Source organism: Chiroxiphia lanceolata, chromosome 16, assembly GCF_009829145.1.
Source record: "Chiroxiphia lanceolata isolate bChiLan1 chromosome 16, bChiLan1.pri, whole genome shotgun sequence".
In the NCBI taxonomy this organism is placed as follows: domain Eukaryota; kingdom Metazoa; phylum Chordata; class Aves; order Passeriformes; family Pipridae; genus Chiroxiphia; species Chiroxiphia lanceolata.
Window position 1 is genome coordinate 8,224,767 of NC_045652.1, and position 17,631 is coordinate 8,242,397.

Sequence of the window (17,631 nt, forward strand, 5' to 3'; positions counted from 1 at the left end):
ATAACAGGCAGGACAAAAGGGTTTTTTAGAGAAATCTTGCCACAGTGATCATTTGGGAAACAGTGTAAACATGCTGTGAAGGCTGGATGCTGTTAGATCTTAGAGGAATCTCGAACTCATAGGCAAAATACAAACAGCTAAAGAAAAGACCATTAAATACTTGGTATGTATCTGAGTTCTTTTCTTGTGCTGTTTTTTTCTCCTCATTAATGCTGTTCTTTGCAGTTGTGTTGTCCCCTTTCTCACTCCTGGGTTCCAGATAATTTTAGAGGTGCTGATGAACTCTACTAAGGAGCATCACAATCCCATCCCAGTTCTCAGAGGCTGGAGAGACCTTAAATACCAAAGGACTGGACCACTTTCCCAAAGTCTCCATCTCTTTCAGCCCAGTTCTGCTGATAATTACCTCTTTCAGACGTACCTTTTTTCCCCAGTGGCACATGGTGTTTGTTGGTGTTCTGTACACTGGGTTGATGGCGGTTTGGTGGTTGGTTAGAAAATGGATCACACAGTAAATGCTGATATGTATTGCATTGATGAATTGCCCAGTAAGTACCCAAATACTAGGGAAAAAAATTGATTAACTATCCCTGGTGTTGGAATGGTTTAACCACTTAGGTTCTAGCAGCATATACGTTGCGGCTCATGTGAAATATCTGGTGGTTCATTTGGCATTACTCTCAGCCATACTTTTTTTTGCTAATTTTTATAAAACACTTTGAGCACATGGACTAAGATCTATTTTTTGCTTGGAAGTAGTTCAGCCCAACAGTCGCATGAGAAATGTAGCGACTGAAATAGCAACATGCATCTTCTCTGCAAAGAGGCTGCACTTAAAAAATTTAGACATTACAGCTAACTTTCCAATGTTCTTCAGTGCTTTATGCTAAGCATTAGGGGAGCCATAAAGCCTTTACTGCTTCAGCTTGACAATATACCTCCTTGTAGGCCTTTTACTTCCACTCAGTTTTGGAAAACAGTGCTCTAGGTTGTCAATGCAAAGAAAAACAAAACCAGCCATATGGTTTGACGTGGGACTAAGCAGGATGTTCTTTGTTCTTAGAGTATACAAGCAAGATCATCCACTAGTTCAGAAAGGTGCAATAAGTGAGAAGGTTTGAAGTGGCCATGCTTTATGGGGCTGGAACAGAATTAGGAAGAAGGTGAAAATTGAGGTACTGGTAAAGTAATCAGAAATCTTATTGCTATCTAGGAACACTGAGCTGCACAGTTCATTTTCAGCTGTATGAATGGTAACTTTTGTACCCTGCCATCTGAAGCCCTGAGACTTCATAAAATGGTTATGGCAGGGAACATCCTCTTAGGCTGGAACAGATGTTGTTGGTCCTGACGTACCCACAGGTCAGTAGCCTGATTTGGTAACTTGAAATCTGTATAGAAGTGACTCCCACTTGCCCTCAGCCACTTGGAAAGCTGGAATGTTTGAAACCCCATTTCCTTTTCCTTCTCCAGTGTCCAGCATGCAGATGCTGAGACGTTAAGCACAGTAGAACCCTCGGTGAGATGCTGTTGTGGTGGTCACTCAGGTGTCCCTTTGCAGTGCCTCTGGGTGCTGCACCAGCTGGGATCTGCAGGATCTGCTGGCCATGGTGGAAGCAGTAGCCTGTGCTGTAGTTGCTGCAGCACCAGCATCACATAGGTGAGATGGCTTCAAGCTCAACCACTCAGGCCCAGGAGCATTTCCAGGTCAGAGACTGCTCCGACAGTTGAGGAGTGTTGAGGGTTTTGCAAAGAAGAGGAGGTGAGGGGACAAGAAATCTTACAGAAAAGACATTTATTGGAGACAGATGGCAGAATGTCAGGTTTCATATCATTCAATCTGTCTGTAGTGCATTCATGATACATTTCTGCATATTATCATTTCCAGTTTTGCTTATTTAATATAAAAAGAAACAGAATCACTTCAGTTGTGGCCTCCCTGATGGTGAGAGGAAGCCATTTCATTTTTGTCCTTGTAAAAGCTGTTTCAGCGTTGCTTAAAAGATATCATGTAAGTGAAGGGTAGTGGAAAGAAACCCACAGGAAAATCTTGCTCACAAGGAAATGTATGGAACTGTTGTCAAAACAAGACAATTCCTAGCAGAGTCATGACTGCAAAAAAATAGACTATCTCCAAGTTTCCTACAAATAAAAAAAAAAAATTTAGAGGTTTTTTTATTTTGCTCCTTGACCCACAACATTAAAATATTGAGAGACGTTGAGGCTTTTTAAGACTTCCTCTGAAAGAGAGATTTCTCTTTTGAAAGAAAGAAGATGGAAAGTACGATTTTTCAAAGCAAGGAGAAGTTAATGCTTAGGAAAAGATGGTCAAGAACAAAAGAATCTTGAGAAATTTCTTTTTAAACATAATGCAAAGATGTGATAGAACTAAAGCATTAAATGGTTATTCTGAGAAAATTATATATGAAAGAAACAGAAACAAATTATGTAGAATATGAGGCACATATTGTAAAGCTTGAAAAATCTAAATATGTCCATAGAGAGATGGAATAATGACCAGATAAAATGTGTATATTCATCGGCTTTCAACAGCATCTTGTGGAATCCTGTAAGTGAAGCTATTTGGCTTCTATAAGGATGCCATTCATTGAGAAGGGCCACATTGAACATCATATTTCAAGGTAGACTTGTAACTTGAAAGAGACATTCAAAATACTGTATCATTTTTGCTGCACTGTAAATGACCTAAACCTTATGTCCAGTGTGTGTGGCAGCAGTTGTCTGCCCCAGATTTACTTGCACACTGAACATAAAAGTGGTTAAACATACAATTAAAACAACTGTGGTAACATAGACTGTCAAAAAATCCTTCCACTAGAGCTCCTTGTTCTCATGACTTGCAGCCCAGCTCCCTGAGACCCACACAGGTTGCAGGAACAAATGTCACAAACTGCATCTCTCAGCACTGGCTTACTTTTCGTGGCTGTGTCACCTGTTTTCTGCTCTGAAGTCAATCCCTGTCCTCCTGAGGTCAGAGCCCATGCTGTCCTTGGCAAGGGGCAGCTGGTGATCCCACGGTGCAGGGTCGGCCCCCCTCCATTCACACACATGCTCTGCTGCTCCACGGGGTCTGGTGGAGAGATATCTGCTGCAGAGAGATGGGGTAACAAACACTAATCACATTTTAGAAGTAAGATTCCCTGTGTTCCTTGTTAACTTCTGAGTGGTTAGCACAGTGGGCAAAGCTACTAAAAGCATTTCAGTTTGTGTGCTTACTTACAGCTTTGGTTTTAGCTCCTCAAATAAGCCCAATCATGAAATAAGACAAATCTCACCAGAGCAAATTCAGTGAAGAGAGAAATTCTTTCTGATATTGTTGATGTTTGTTTCTGCATTGGCATTAAAGCTTAGGGAGATTGTTGGAAGAGTATTGTGTTTATAATATTTTCTTCTGAGTAAGGAAATTAAAGGAAGATAAGAAGAATTATGCTTTCGACCTCATAACATTTGCATTTAGGATACCGCAGTTTCAACACATTGAAAAGCAAATTAAAGTTACTATTTATCTTTCTCTGTTCTTCCATCGCTTCTGTCTGTACTGAGAGTTATTTTCATGGCCTTTTGGAACAGCAGGAATTGTGTGTTCTGTGCTGTCCACATGCTGCCTGTCATACCAGGCAGAAATCTTCTTCATCTTGACAGACTAAGTACGTGCTACTTCTTTTTGACACTGTTCCTCTTTTCAAGCTTCAACTCCATTTTGGGAGTGGGGGGTCAGCCCTGGAGGCTTTCAGCATGACAGGAAGAGGTCTTGGGAAACAGACTGCAAGATCATATCTTTAGAAAAACAGATGATTAGCTGGTACTGTATAGTCGTGTTTAAATAGCCAATTGTTAATTATTTCAGATGTTGTAAATATTGTTTCACCCTTCAAATAGAGTTACTCATGGAAATGGGGTGAAATAGAGAGCGCCTATGTTGCAGTCAACTGGAAATCCTTTGCATACTCAGTGGAGACCAGGATTTCTGGCTTGAGCAGGCAGGGAATGACACTGCTCTGCACAGATTTGGGTTTTATGAACTTCCTTTTTACAAAGAATTTTTCAGTGACTGGTTTATGGAGGTATATGGTGACCTAGAGATTGCTTACAAATTACTTGTTGCAACTGCTATGCTCAAGATTGTCAAATGATTGTTCTGTGTTTTCTAGTTGGTCACCTAAATTGCAAGTTACTCTTTTTATGCTTCCCAACTGATTGACTCCGGTTAAGTGTTTCCAGGGTGGCTGTGCAAACACTGCTGGCAAATGACTCTCATATTTCTCATCTGTAAAAATATTTACTTGACTTTTCCCACTGAAATGAGCTGTTGTCTTCAGATTTTTGTCTGAAGAGTGTTAAAAGAGGAGCAGATAAAGTCAAAGCAATGTGCAGAGTTTGTCCACATACCTTAAGGGAAAAATGAACATGCTGCTAGTGGAGCTCCAAGCTCCACAGATTCTTGCTTTGACATTGACTTTTGACTTATGACGAATTGTTTCTCTAATGTATTGTAACTTTTATTTATAGTTCTTATTCTTCAATCGTGAATGCTGATGATGAGGTCATGGGTGCACCTGGTTAACAGTGAAATATCAATAGGAGGTTTTCTAGGCAAGAGGCCAGAAACAGGAAACATTTAGGAAGAAACCTTTTCACCTTACAAAGTACATTCTTTCCAGACGAAAACCCTTTAGTGATAAAGTTACTGATAAGTAATGTTTAGCAATCTGATAGTCTCTGATGCTTTAGGAAGTTTTATGCATTCACAGACTTCAGAAAAGAGAAAACAACAAACTCTCTGACTTACATACTGTGTAAGTACGAGTATTCAGGAGCAGGGATCTCTCCCAAGTTGCTGTGGCATGCGCTGTCACTTGGAGAAGACTATCCAAAAGGATGATAGTTGATTGTGATATTTTTTGCTGATATTAAGTAACTGCAACAATATTAGTAGTTAAAAACATATCGTAAGAGCTGAGCTATGTGTTTATATTCATGTTGTAGGAGTGTGTGCTAAACAACTTACAAATGCTTTTTGTGTTATACAATCCTAGAATCTTATCTGAAACGCAATTATAAATATTTAAATAAACTACAAAGTAAGAGGAGTTCCCTGAGCTGGATTGGAATCATGAGCTGTCTGGGCTGACATCTCTACTCAGTGTGACAGACCACGTGCTGCAGGCAATAGGGTTTTTTTTAACAAAGTATAAAAATAACCATCTGAAACCATGTAAACCCCGAGGCTGCATCCGCACATAGTCAGGGCACTAATGACACCTTTCACACGTGTCAGTGCCTGATTGCTGAGCTCAGGTGGCAACATGCCTTCACAGCATCCTGTGGCCTGCTTTTTCTTAACCCTAGTCTTGTTTTAATTTTATTTTCTCCTGGCCGACTGACTCTGTTATCATCGTTACTTTCCTCCTCTGTTTTGTTTATGTGATGATAATCTCTGTTGTATTTGGCCAGCCCTACCTTGGTGCAATTGGATATCACTGTCCCGGCTGGTACATTTGTGGTTGGCAGAGATGTGCCGGTCTTACCTGAAGTTCAAGGTGACAGGAAGCACCTGAATTTTTTTCACATTGACTAAGGTTATTGAAATGATATTAAGCCATTTTTTTCTACTTTTAATTTGTCCTGTAAGACCCAAGAGAGAAAGACAAGGGGGAAAAACACACCATTTTGCATTTCATTTCTCTCTTCAAAGCTTGAAATGCTTTCATAAAACATACTGGTTTGGTATTCCATTGAGCATAACCAGAAACTAATGAAATACAGCATTAGACTAGAAACAAATCAGTAGGGTCATGCTTTTGCCCTCCATCTTCCTATCTTTTTTTTCAGAGGTGGCTGCAAGCGTTCTTGAATGGCTATTTAAGAATCTTTATGAACTATTTGTAGCGTTTGAGAGTTTTTCATTTCTTGAAAAGCCCCGTGTGGCATACAAATGGCCCCCTTCCCTTTCCCTCCAGCAACATCCAGTATGCTTAGAGTAAGTTCTTGCCTGCCTGAGTGCCAAAATTGCTATTGCTGGAGTAGCTAGGAGCATCAGTCATCCTAGAAGAGAGCCTGGGGGGGAAAAAAAGAAACCTTATCCACCTTTTCCACTTTGGTTGCAGTTCAACTCTCTATGCCAGCAGCACTGCCTAGGCTTGCTGGGGCAGCTGCTGCCTCCTCAGGCAGGATCATTTAGCTTCCAGCAGATCTGAAATATTCTTGGTCCCCTTGGCTCCCAAGGAACATAAATGCACAGCAAGCACTTGCCCAGTGGAGAGCTGTGTCTTCACAGCCCCTTGTATAAACCGTTGCTTCATAGATCATAGAAATTATTTGCTATGCTAATGTGTTATTCCATTTAGGTGTAATGACTGTGTGTGAAGAGGCCCAGTAAGGGTGAGCCTTCTGAAAAATGCCTGCTTTCTGTTCGGTTGTTACTGGTGTCTAAAACCTGATATGGTGTTTCCAGGAAGGTTTCAAGAAGCATTAGCAAAAGGGTCATTTCTGTGGAAGTCTCCAAAGGCATTGCTGCTCTTCAACTGGGCTATGCTGCCTTGCTGCAGGATGAGTGATTAGTTTCCTTCTAGTAACCATGTTGTATAGGATTTGGGGCTGAGATTTACTGTGAAAACAGTTGTACTCCCAGGAATTGACTTATTTCACTCCATATGCTGAGATTTGCTTGAACAAACCATTAGCTAAAAAAAGTCATAGAACCGTGTAAGTATAGAAAAAAGGAGCCTGTCAACTATTTTGGAAGACATGAAGCTGTGAGTCAGGATTTGCTGGGACCTTCTCATCTGGAGTGTGGCCATGCTCTTCTCTTGCCAAGTTCAGACAATAGGGCTGAAGCTGTGTTACTGAGCTTTCTGGTACCAGTTAGCTGTAAGCCCCATCGTGTGATGCAGGCTGGGGGAGTTTTTAATACAGTAGTTTTTGAAATTTGAAAGGTGATTTCTTTGGTTTGAGGGTTTCTATTGCAGCCAGAGAACCTTCTATTTGAAAATGAGAGTAAAGGATGATAAATTGGTAGAGATAGCAGTTGAAAGAAATTACTTCATGGAAAAGAACGTTATGTTCCTATTTAAATATGGTCGATAAAATTCTATTATTTTCTTAAAATAATTAACTCAAATGAGCATTTAGTTTTGAGGGAAATAAATAAATGACCAAACTTTCAGGCACATTAATATTTGATTTGGAGATAACTGCATAAATATTGAATTTGAAGATTACATTCCAGAGGACTGCATTAAAATTGCAAGACTTTTCTATTATCCTTCATAATGGAACATGAAATTAGAAACTTGTTCATGGAAAGAAAAATTTCTTCACTCTCATTTACACATTTTCTGCACTGTTGTGTTAACAGAGGAGCTCTTCTCATACTGTGAAAAGAGACATAGCTATCAGTAGGACATAGCCCCTGAAGTCATTTACGGTCCTTTTGAAAATTAATATGCACCATTTCATAATTGCATCTCAGTTCTTTGATTGGTGTAGAACAGAACTTAAAACAGGGAGTTGGCCTACAGGGTTAATGCTCATGTTTCCAGATGCAGGAGGCCAGAAAGCTTTGATGCTGTTCCTTAACTTTTATTTCTTTTCCCCTTCCTTCAGTTACATGTGTTTGAGGACCAGTAAAATGTCATCTTGACTTCCTAATCCCGAAACACCCTGGCACAGCTCTATGTGGTTCAGGAACAGAACACGGTGCTCTCCTCACTGTAGGTGCTGCAGATCCTACACTCAGAGAGAACTTGTGTTCTGTGAGTTCTGCAGTGTCTGGTTAGTGAGCATCTGTTGCTACTCAGAACATGTGGGATGTGTTCAACACAGCAACTCACCGTGATTAAGGGTGCTCAGCCCCCCTTGCGAGGGCGTGTGCTAATTCATGGCTGCCCTGCTTCTCCTTCTGGGAAATCATTCTGGAAATGGAGTAACAAACAGAAACCTGGATCAGACAGTCTCAAAACATGTGTGGGCATCCAGTCCAAAGTGTTTTCAAACACAGAATGATTTCTCAGCTTTTTTTTTTATTATTATTATTACATTGGTCTCAAATAATTCATTTCCATAACTTTACAGTTCTGCAGTTGCTCCTCTTATTCATGGTTCAGCAATAACAACACATTGTCCCCCAAAGACTTTCATACAGAGCAAACAAGCTCTTTCCACAGCAAAGACCAAGACAGTGCTATTTCTTCCTAATTGGCTATACCCCAATAGAAAAATTAATGGAATAATAACATAGGAGCAAATTGGTCGTTTTACCTTCATGTACAGTTTGCTGGTTTTGAAAAGCTATGACTTCATTTAGAGACAGAAACCTGTCACACAGGTTGCGTTTAGTTCTTGCTCATGTTATGGTTCTTCTGCAGTGGTTTGTTGAGAGTTAATGAGCATTATGGACTTTCATGCCACAGAGCTCTGTCATCTACACAGTTCTGCCTTAGGACAGCAGAAGGTATAAAATGATGTTTAAAAGCAATCTGTTGATCTTTGCCTCTATAACTGAATGTATAACTGATTAATTATTTATTAAACTTCTCTACATTATTTAGGAGTAGAACAGAAATATAAACAAATGACCTTTTGATCCTTCTTTGTTTGAGAAAGTAGCTTTTTATTTATAGACCTCGTGATGATAACAAAATACAAATTAACTTTTAATGACTGCTATTGTGTTTCCTCAGATTTATCAGAAAACAAGGACTGGATCGGCTTTTCCTGGAATGCGATACCCACATGTGGCGCCTGGGGGACCGGAAGATCCCAGAAGGAATCACAGTTGATGGAGGGTCAGACTGGTTTCTCCTAAACAGGAAGTTTGTGGAGTATGTGACTTTTTCTAATGATGACTTGGTAACAAAGATGAAGAGGTTTTACTCTTACACGCTGCTTCCTGCTGAGGTATGTGAATCCAGAGCAATCCCTCTCTGTGTTCAAACCTGCAGTGTTTGTGCTTGTCCCAAAGACCACCGGAATCAGAGGGGCTTTCACCTGATTTTGATGGGCTTTGAAACATCCCACAGGGGGTAATGAGAATTTTACTCCCATCACAAGTAAGTCCTTTAGGGTTAGAAAATCTTTTGCAGTTGTTTATTGCTTTGTTTGTTTGTGGGACTTTTTTGCAAGGAATGGCTTTGTCTTATCCTTCTAAGCCTATTAATCTGTTACCGAACAACCAAAAATCCAGCTGTCCTTTGCTTGGAAATTGTTCCTGCACAAAGCTTTTGAAGGATATTAGAGATGGCGAATTGTCTTCATAAGTAGCTTTTCTTGCTATTATCCAGCCCTTTTCTTTAAAAATATAAACCCTACAAACAAAGGTTTATTGTTCCGTTCAAAACTCAGCTGGAAGGCACAGTCACAAATCATTTAGATCACTCAGGAATGGCTCTGGCTACAAGTGATGCAGAAGGGGAGCACACAGAAGGATGGGTTTTTGTCTGGCATGCAGCAGTGTGTCAGGGAATGTGCGTTATCTGCAAGTAGAGCACAGAGCCTGGCGGGTTGTCGGGCTGTGCTTCACCTGCCTCAGCAGGTACGTTACTCCCCTGGCTTGTCAGGCTCTGCTTCCCAGAGGAAGACCTGGTTGCCTGTCTTTAAAATAATAGCTTCCTTGGCTCCTGAACATTCCCAGGGATTGATGAGACCAATCTTTCAAATCTAGGCTCATTAGCCTGTGGTGGAGCACAGAAATTGTCATCTTTTGGTAGGGGTTTATTATTCCACGCACATGTTGAATAATCTTCTTTTAATCCCATTTCTGTTAAAAATCACCTTTTTTCTCAACTCTGATAACCTTTTCATCCATTATCTAGAGAAATTTCTGTATTGCTATAAAAGGATACAGGGCAATGGGTAATTGGGTAGGGTTTTTTTTCCCCCTCTCGCTTGAATGAGAATGGATGCCTTTACGGGTTTAACCAAACAGTTCAAGCATAAAATCCATATTCACTGAGCTGTCATTTAACATTAAAAAGGGTAGGGGGATTATTTGGGGGCCAGCCACGCTAATGTTGTGCTGGTTATTTATAGATCTTACTATTGCTGATTTTAAAGAGAAGTCACTGCTCCAAAAATGGTCTCTTCCAGGGCTAAATTTGATGATATTCCATAGCTTTTTTCTGCAAGGTTTTCTTTGCAAGATACATAGCTGGTTTCTTAAAACCACCCTGCCTTCACTGACCTGTTAACCTGCTGTATCAGTCCCCATTACACATGATTTATGTAATAGCTGATATTATGATGATATAATTAGAGTAGCCCAATAGGAATTCCACACTGCCATGAGTCAGCAAGTAAAGACTTACAATATCAGACGTAAATGCAGGAGGCAGAATGTCCTTTTGGTGCCTAGGGTGAACTGTGTATTTCAGAACAAGGCCACTCAACTAGCAATGCATTTCAGAGTGCTGGTGGTAGAGACAGCCACAGAAGAGCTGTCTGGGACTGTATAATTTTCATAGTAACTGGGGTGATGGTGTAGTTTTGAGAATTGTCTTAGGAAACAACCTGAGATATATTATTTGCACATTGCTCAGGAAAGCAGTCCTAAATCTATTAGACCAGACAGAAACTTACAGACAAGAAATAATGGGAATTTCTTAGAATTGCTCATACAGCTGAAATATAAATAAAATAATTGCTGACACTGTGGCCTTTCCAGGAGTCCTTTGGACTCTCAGTGCACAAAGCTGCTCATTGCAGAAGTGCAAGTTTTCTGTGCCAGGTATTTGGAGCAAGGCCTCAGCTGTGTATTATTATAGTTTGGTTGGGTCTGTAGTGTGTCGTGACTTTTTCATGCTCTATGGAATCCATACACAGAGAGCACATTTCATATATGGCAGAACAGTAGCGCTTGTTAATTCTGTCATTTCAAACAAAGATAAGTCACCTGCATTAGGTTTGGGCCCATGGGCTGAAGTGAGGGAGAGAAAACAGAAAATTGAGGAGGTAAATACAGTGATCTGCTCTGCCTTTCTTGCAGTCCTTCTTTCACACTGTTCTGGAGAACAGCCCATACTGTGACTCCATGGTGGACAACAACTTGCGCATCACGAACTGGAATCGTAAACTCGGTTGCAAGTGTCAATACAAGCACATTGTTGACTGGTGTGGCTGTTCACCTAATGACTTCAAACCAGCAGACTTTCACCGATTCCAGGTAACTCAGCATAACCTGAAAGAGGCTCTTCTCCCTCTGCTGGGGTGTGGAGAGCCAGCTGGCTGCAAGGCTGCAGCAGGGAATGGGAAGGGAAGCTTTTACTCCATCAGTCAGGTGGAGAAAGAGATGTGAGGAAGCTCTGATTTTAATTTCAGGAGAACAAAAGATTGGTTCTCCTGTCTTTTGGCCCTTGAGACATATTACTTGCACAGTAAAGTCACAAAACAACTCTTTGGGCTACTTAGCATTGGTAATCTGCTGGGCTAGAAAGATGGGAAGCTTGACACATGCCTCACGATACCACTAGTACTTAGTAACTCTTGTGATTTTGTTGCAAAGTTTCAGCTCAGGTGCTTTCATGATTTCATTAAACTCCCAGCTTTCAGTGTTAAGCAATGTTTATCATCTTTAAAAAAAACTTAGAAGTTGACTAGTGTGCCTGCTAGAGACTTACACAGCACAAGACAAATTCATTTTCATGATCATATTCATCAGCTGTTAGTGTTCATTTTGTTGTTTTGGGAGCCTTAGTCGTGAGGTTTTGATCACCCAGGTTTGGCAATACTGCCTTAAAAAGTGTAATCAGTTCCTTTGTGATAGTTTCCTCAAGCCAGACATGAGAGCAAATCCTGTGCTTAAGGGTGCACTCAGTCTCAAGGCTGTATCTGGCATGTGTATCTTTTATTAAGAATGAACAGCCTCTTGTTTCAAGGTCACCAGATTTGCAATTCCATCCCTGCAGCTCCTTGGGCTTCCCTGCATAAAGCATATTTGTTCAGGCTTTGTGTGGGATGGGGAATGTGTTACCCTACAGCACAGAAATGATGACTGCTCTGAAACAGATCTTTACTGTAATGTGCTGCCTACCAAACACGCTTGAAGTCAGTGACACAGGCACTCACAAAAAGAGCAAATGAGATGTTATCTAAGAGAGGCTCTGCTGCCCCTACCACCAAGCCCAGGAAAGTCTCCAGCACAAAATAAATGGCAAGTCTTAAAAAACTTCTGCCAGACTGCAGAGCCTGACCTGCTCCAGGCTGTGAACCCACAACGATATTTCAGAAAACAATCAAGTAAACTGAGCTGGAAGGGAAAGTACAAAATTAGAATAGATGTAAAGGCAGCTTCTGACACTTGCCTGGTGAGAGAACCCCTCACACAAACACAGGGCGCTAAAAGGCTGGCTCACAGTTCTCACGGAGGCACAAAGAGGAGAGCTGCAGAGGCACAGATCAGAGAGCCCACAGTATGTGCCCTCTCAGACTAAAACTGAGCATCCTCAAAAGAATTTTCCAACCATCTGGGGCACCCTTGAACTCCTTGGCACCTCAGAACCCATGCTCAAATATGAGCAAGGCAAAACAAAGACTTTTTTGAAGCTTATTGTAGTTGAGTAGCATATAAAGCAGTAATATGCTCAAGATTGTGTCAAGTGCAGGGCAAAAATCTGTGCAGGACCACTGAGAGGTTGAGAAACCTCAGCCATAGATGGCAGCTCTCCCAGAGTCCTCTTACCACCTACTAGCAGCAAATCCATACACAGAAGATGCTGCTCTGCCTCTTCTGAGCCCCTGTGTCACACGATGGTTTGTTCCCTGCCTAACACGTGCCAGTGCTGCACTGTCTCCAGGCTAACAGAGGGTTTAGAAAGCATTCCACACTGCTCTGGCACTTGGTGAGCCTTACAGAGCAAGGCAGCAGGGGGAGGCTGTTGGTATGAAGGGATTGACACAGCTGTGTTTTTGTTGTGTAACTATGGTGAGAGAGCCCCTCTCACCATAGTTTTACCTGAACCTTTAGGTAACCTTTACCTGTAGGTTTTACTTGAACCTTAACATCACTCCTAACAACGAATGGGCACAAAGGTGACCCTATAAGTCATCTTTGCCCATGGAGAGAACCAGTTCATGTCCTCAGCTCCAACCCATGGCTTAGGACAAAGTGTCATGGCCAAAAATGGGAACTCACTCAGTCTTTTCCTGTCGTATCCCAACAGCAGACTGCCAGGCCAACTTTCTTTGCCCGCAAATTTGAAGCTATAGTGAACCAAGAGATAATTGGCCAGTTGGACTATTACTTGTACGGCAACTACCCCTCTGGCACGCCCGGCCTGCGGGCCTACTGGGAGAACGTGTACGACGAGCCCGACGGGGTGCAGACCCTCAGCGATGTGGCCCTCACCATGTACCACGCGTTCTCCCGCCTGGGCCTGCGCAGAGCCGAGACCTCCTTCCACGCTGCTGGAGACAACAGCTGCCGGTTAGTCTGGGCCTGCCTTGTCTTGGGTGTCTCAGGGGACACTGACCGGGCCGCCGAGCTCCCGGGGATGTTGGTTCTACTCGGCTGTGCTGGCTGGAACCCGCCCTCACAAACAGGGCCAGGCAGCTGCAAGTGCACAGCACTTATTTCCAGGAGTATTTATGTCCATAATAAAGCATTGGTTATTCTGGGTTGACATTATGTGACCTGTTTGCTGCACTTTTAAGGAGCTACTTTCTGGCCTGATGAAGACTGACAGGATCCAGTTGGGCAGTGCTACCCCCACTGCTGCGTTTTCCTTGATTAATTCCAGCAAGTGTATTATAGCCACAGCTCCCAAACCCTCCGTGTGATTGCAGCAGAGGTCATGTTCACCTCTATTATGCTTACCAAGAGCAGAGGACAGGATTTCAGAACTAATCTGAACACAGGCAGGTTAATGGTCCTTGCTTGTTTGTTCCCCTGGGAGCACACATGGAGTACACAGAGCTGCTTGTTTGGCTCAGTTTGCCTGCTTGGTGCAGCTGTCTGTGCCAAAAGTGCTGCAACTGGTAGGATCTATTAGCATCAAATACATAAAATGTATTAATATATAAATATAATTTATAAATATATATCTCTCTATCAAATGAAGTTCCATATTCTTTAAAGGGAAATTTCCCCTATATTCTAGATTCCTTTTTCACCTATAAGCCTAGCAAAGAACAATTCAGTCTAAAAGAGATTTGAAACAAGAATTCCCAGAGTTAGACTTGCACAGAAAAGGCTCTCTTCATGGTAGATGTTTGCTGCCTGCAAACACATCTGAATCTGTTTACATTCAAAACAGAGAGGGTTCATCTTAATTCATTCTTCAGAATGTATTTCTGGACCCTGCCTTTTTTTTTCCTAACAGAAAACACAGCCTAAGTCAGCAACACTGAAGACATCCCCTTGTTCTTTGATGGATGGACGTTGCCCCTCTTGTGTTCTCAAGAGGGAACCAAATGTGCCTTGACCTTCCTAAATTAGTCATGGAAGTGCTGAGCAATGTCCCATTTAGAAAGATGTGGCAATAAGTGCTCCAGGTTCCTATTAGAGTTTTGTCAGTGAAGGTTACCGGTGCAAAGCAATAAAAGATCAATAACAATTAGATAGAAATAATCACTAGCAGCATGCCTTCCTTATATGAAATAAAGGCAGACCTAAAGAAGTGCTGGGTCATTTGTCCTGCAGAGTGAAGCCAACAGGGAGGATGGGGCCTATGTGTAACCAGCACTGAAATAATTTGACAATTACTTCTGTGCTTATTCCTTTTGCCAGTGTTCTGATGCTGATTTACATCAATTATCGATATCTTTTCTGAGGAACATTCCATTGCACAGGAGCTCAAGGTGCTTTTCAAGCTTGCTCAGATTATAGATAGGGACATCATGTCACCCACTGCTGATTGCAGCTGTCCCCAGAATAAAGCATGGCTCCTTTACAGCAGACTAGAGCCTCATGAAACAGTGCAGGGAGGAATTGCACTGTGATATGGAGTGGAGGCTTCATTTTCATACCTACCTGAGCCCCCTCGAAACACTGTGAGTCAGCATCCAATTTAAATCACAGAAAGGTGGATATTCCTCAGGTTTATGATTCACATCTCTTCGATACTCCATTGTCTTTCTAGGTGTATGCATATATACCTTTCCTCTTTCCAACCAGTGATTTTGCATGTCTCTAACACAGTAATGGCAGGGATGTATTTGGGCTGAGCACCTCGACAGTGTTCCTTTGCTGCTGGGGCTACAGCAGCCCCGAGTCAGCTGATCCTGCAGTCACCACCCCAGCTCGTTTCACACCACTGTTGGCACTGCAAGGAAAGCCGCTACCGCTTCAGATCACATTTGGAGTCAGTCCCTGCTGCCTCCTGCAGCAGCACAGGAGATGTTTATAAGAGAAGCTGCCTTGCACACTTTTCTAACAAGGGCCAGCTCACAGCCTCAGGAAGCCGTGCCCCCCGCAGACTGCTCGGGTACCAAATGAGATTGCGTATCAGCATCTTCTCTCGGAGCAACGTTAATGTGTGATTGAGGTTTAATTTATTTCTTCCATCTCTAGGCATTTTTACTCACTGCTACCAAGAGGCAATTTACTCAGACTATTTCAAGGATATTGTAAATATTTGCTGCTGCAAACATATAAAACAGGAGGTCTCAGTACTCAGAACAGAAGTTAGGTTGTTTGGTGGTATTGGCTGCGTAGCTTTGCTGTGTTTTTGCTCAGTCCATCAGTGTTTGTACTCTGTCTTCTTATGTTTATTTCTCAAGCTCTAGAGACTTTCTTCTGGGTGTTGCTGGCCTCACGCAATGGAAAGGCTTCTTTGGTCAGCTCCTCTTACTGCTCATGTCTTGAGCTGTGGTAACAAGCACAAGGAGTCAGACTTAGCTGACTTACTGGGAAGGTGTGATACTGGGTGGTTCAACTTGTTTTGCAGTTAATGTCAGTGCTGCAAAGTAGTAAAATATTTCTGAGCTATGAATAACACATTTTTAATTATTTATGCATCCGTATGTACCCAGAAATCATTACGGGAGTTTCTGAGACTATAGCAGACAATTGACCATACAGTTTATTATTTGAAGCTGTGAACACAATATCTTTAAATTTGAACTGTAACCAAACACCCCCAAATCTCCCAACGATAGGTTTTGCCTGGTTGTTTGACCTTTTATCAGTTTGGGTTTTTTTAAATCTCAAGTCTTTAAGAAATGTGAAGTTTATTTCCTAAAATATAGGAAAATGGGGGCTGGATCCTGATGTCCTTGGCTTCAGTGCCACCCTAAAGAGCCGTGCCCTTGGGGAAGGGGTTTGGGAATGGAGGGGGCTCAGGGCTGATGCTCGGCCTTGCAGCATTCCGTGCTCTCCCACATGGGCAGGCACTGACCCTGCTGGGGCAGGAAAGGTGGCACCTGAAGCACAAACACTTTGCTGGGATATCCTTTATCCTACAATTTGTCCGAGCAAACAGTGCTGCACAGCCTGGTGACCTGTGTGTATCTCTGGGTGGCACTTTCTACCCAGAAGAGGTGCTTAGGGAGGGGAGTTCTCTGGCACACAGAGGGACCTTCTAAAGAGCTTAGAGCTGTGGATATGCTCTAATGAGCATATATTCTTAGTAACATTTCTTTTACGTTTCGGGGTAATCGGAACAGCCTAAGAATATTTGATAATGAGTCATGAACACATTTGAAATCTCTTAATGTACAGTGGTGGATTTTCTAGTTAAAATGAATGCTTCTTAAGCCATTAGCGCAAGTAAATGGAGATTTCATGTCTCTCTTGTGTAACTGATGAGTGATGTGCGTGTGCTGTTTTACAGATACTACCCCATGGGCCATCCAGTTTCCGTCCACCTTTACTTCCTTGCTGACCGTTTCCAAGGCTTCCTGATCAGACACCACGCAACCAATTTGGCTGTCAGTAAACTAGAAACTTTGGAAACGTGGGTGATGCCCAAGAAAGTCTTCAAGATCGCAAGTCCACCGAGCGATTTTGGAAGGTTGCAGTTCTCAGAGGTAAGTGTTCGTAGCCACCCATGAGCCTCTGGCATCAAGAGGTTGCATACCAATTCAGCAGCCTTTGGGAACTGTATTCCATGTAAATTTTAGGTGAGAGTGGCTGTCTAGCACAATGCACATCCTCTTCACAGGAGATACTGTTGCCAGGTCAGACCTGTGGTCAAGCCTCACTTCTTACGTTACTCGGAGTTTCCTCACTCCTTTCTGTTTTAAGGACAAATTGAAGGCCTTTGGTGTCGTAAAAAGGACTCAGTAACTTACTTAGGAGCTTTGCAACCATCATTGTTATAAGTGCTGTGAAAGGCAACTGGGGAAAATGTCATGTTTCTGCAACTCCAGGTGTGAATGGTGATGTCTTTAAACGTTTCTCTCAAGATTATACTGAGAAAAATTCATAAAATTAGTGATAGTCAGGTATCAATGCCACATGGAAGCAGAATATCGATGTTGTAACACAAAAGAGAAAATTATCACAGCAGTGACTGAGATTTCCCCCAAATCCTGTCATTTTTTTCTGGGAATTTTTCTCAGCATCTGACATAGAATGTAAAAAATGTACCCTAAAATACATCAGGAAAGTTGACCACTAATAGAACCCGACATCTGTGTTCTGTTTTAAAGATACAACTGCCTGAGCAGTTAATTTCA

At 42.1% G+C, this 17,631-nt stretch overlaps 1 protein-coding gene across 1 annotated transcript in view; it reads left to right on the forward strand.

Annotated features, from left to right (window-relative positions):
- Window positions 1-17,631, forward strand: part of XYLT1 (xylosyltransferase 1) — a 183,574-nt gene that overhangs the window by 145,238 nt on the left and 20,705 nt on the right. Inside the window, exons 6-9 of the mRNA XM_032704234.1 lie at window positions 8,703-8,919; window positions 11,003-11,179; window positions 13,176-13,438; window positions 16,785-16,980. Coding sequence (XP_032560125.1) covers window positions 8,703-8,919; window positions 11,003-11,179; window positions 13,176-13,438; window positions 16,785-16,980 — 853 coding nt within the window. The remainder of the gene's footprint in view (window positions 1-8,702; window positions 8,920-11,002; window positions 11,180-13,175; window positions 13,439-16,784; window positions 16,981-17,631) is intronic.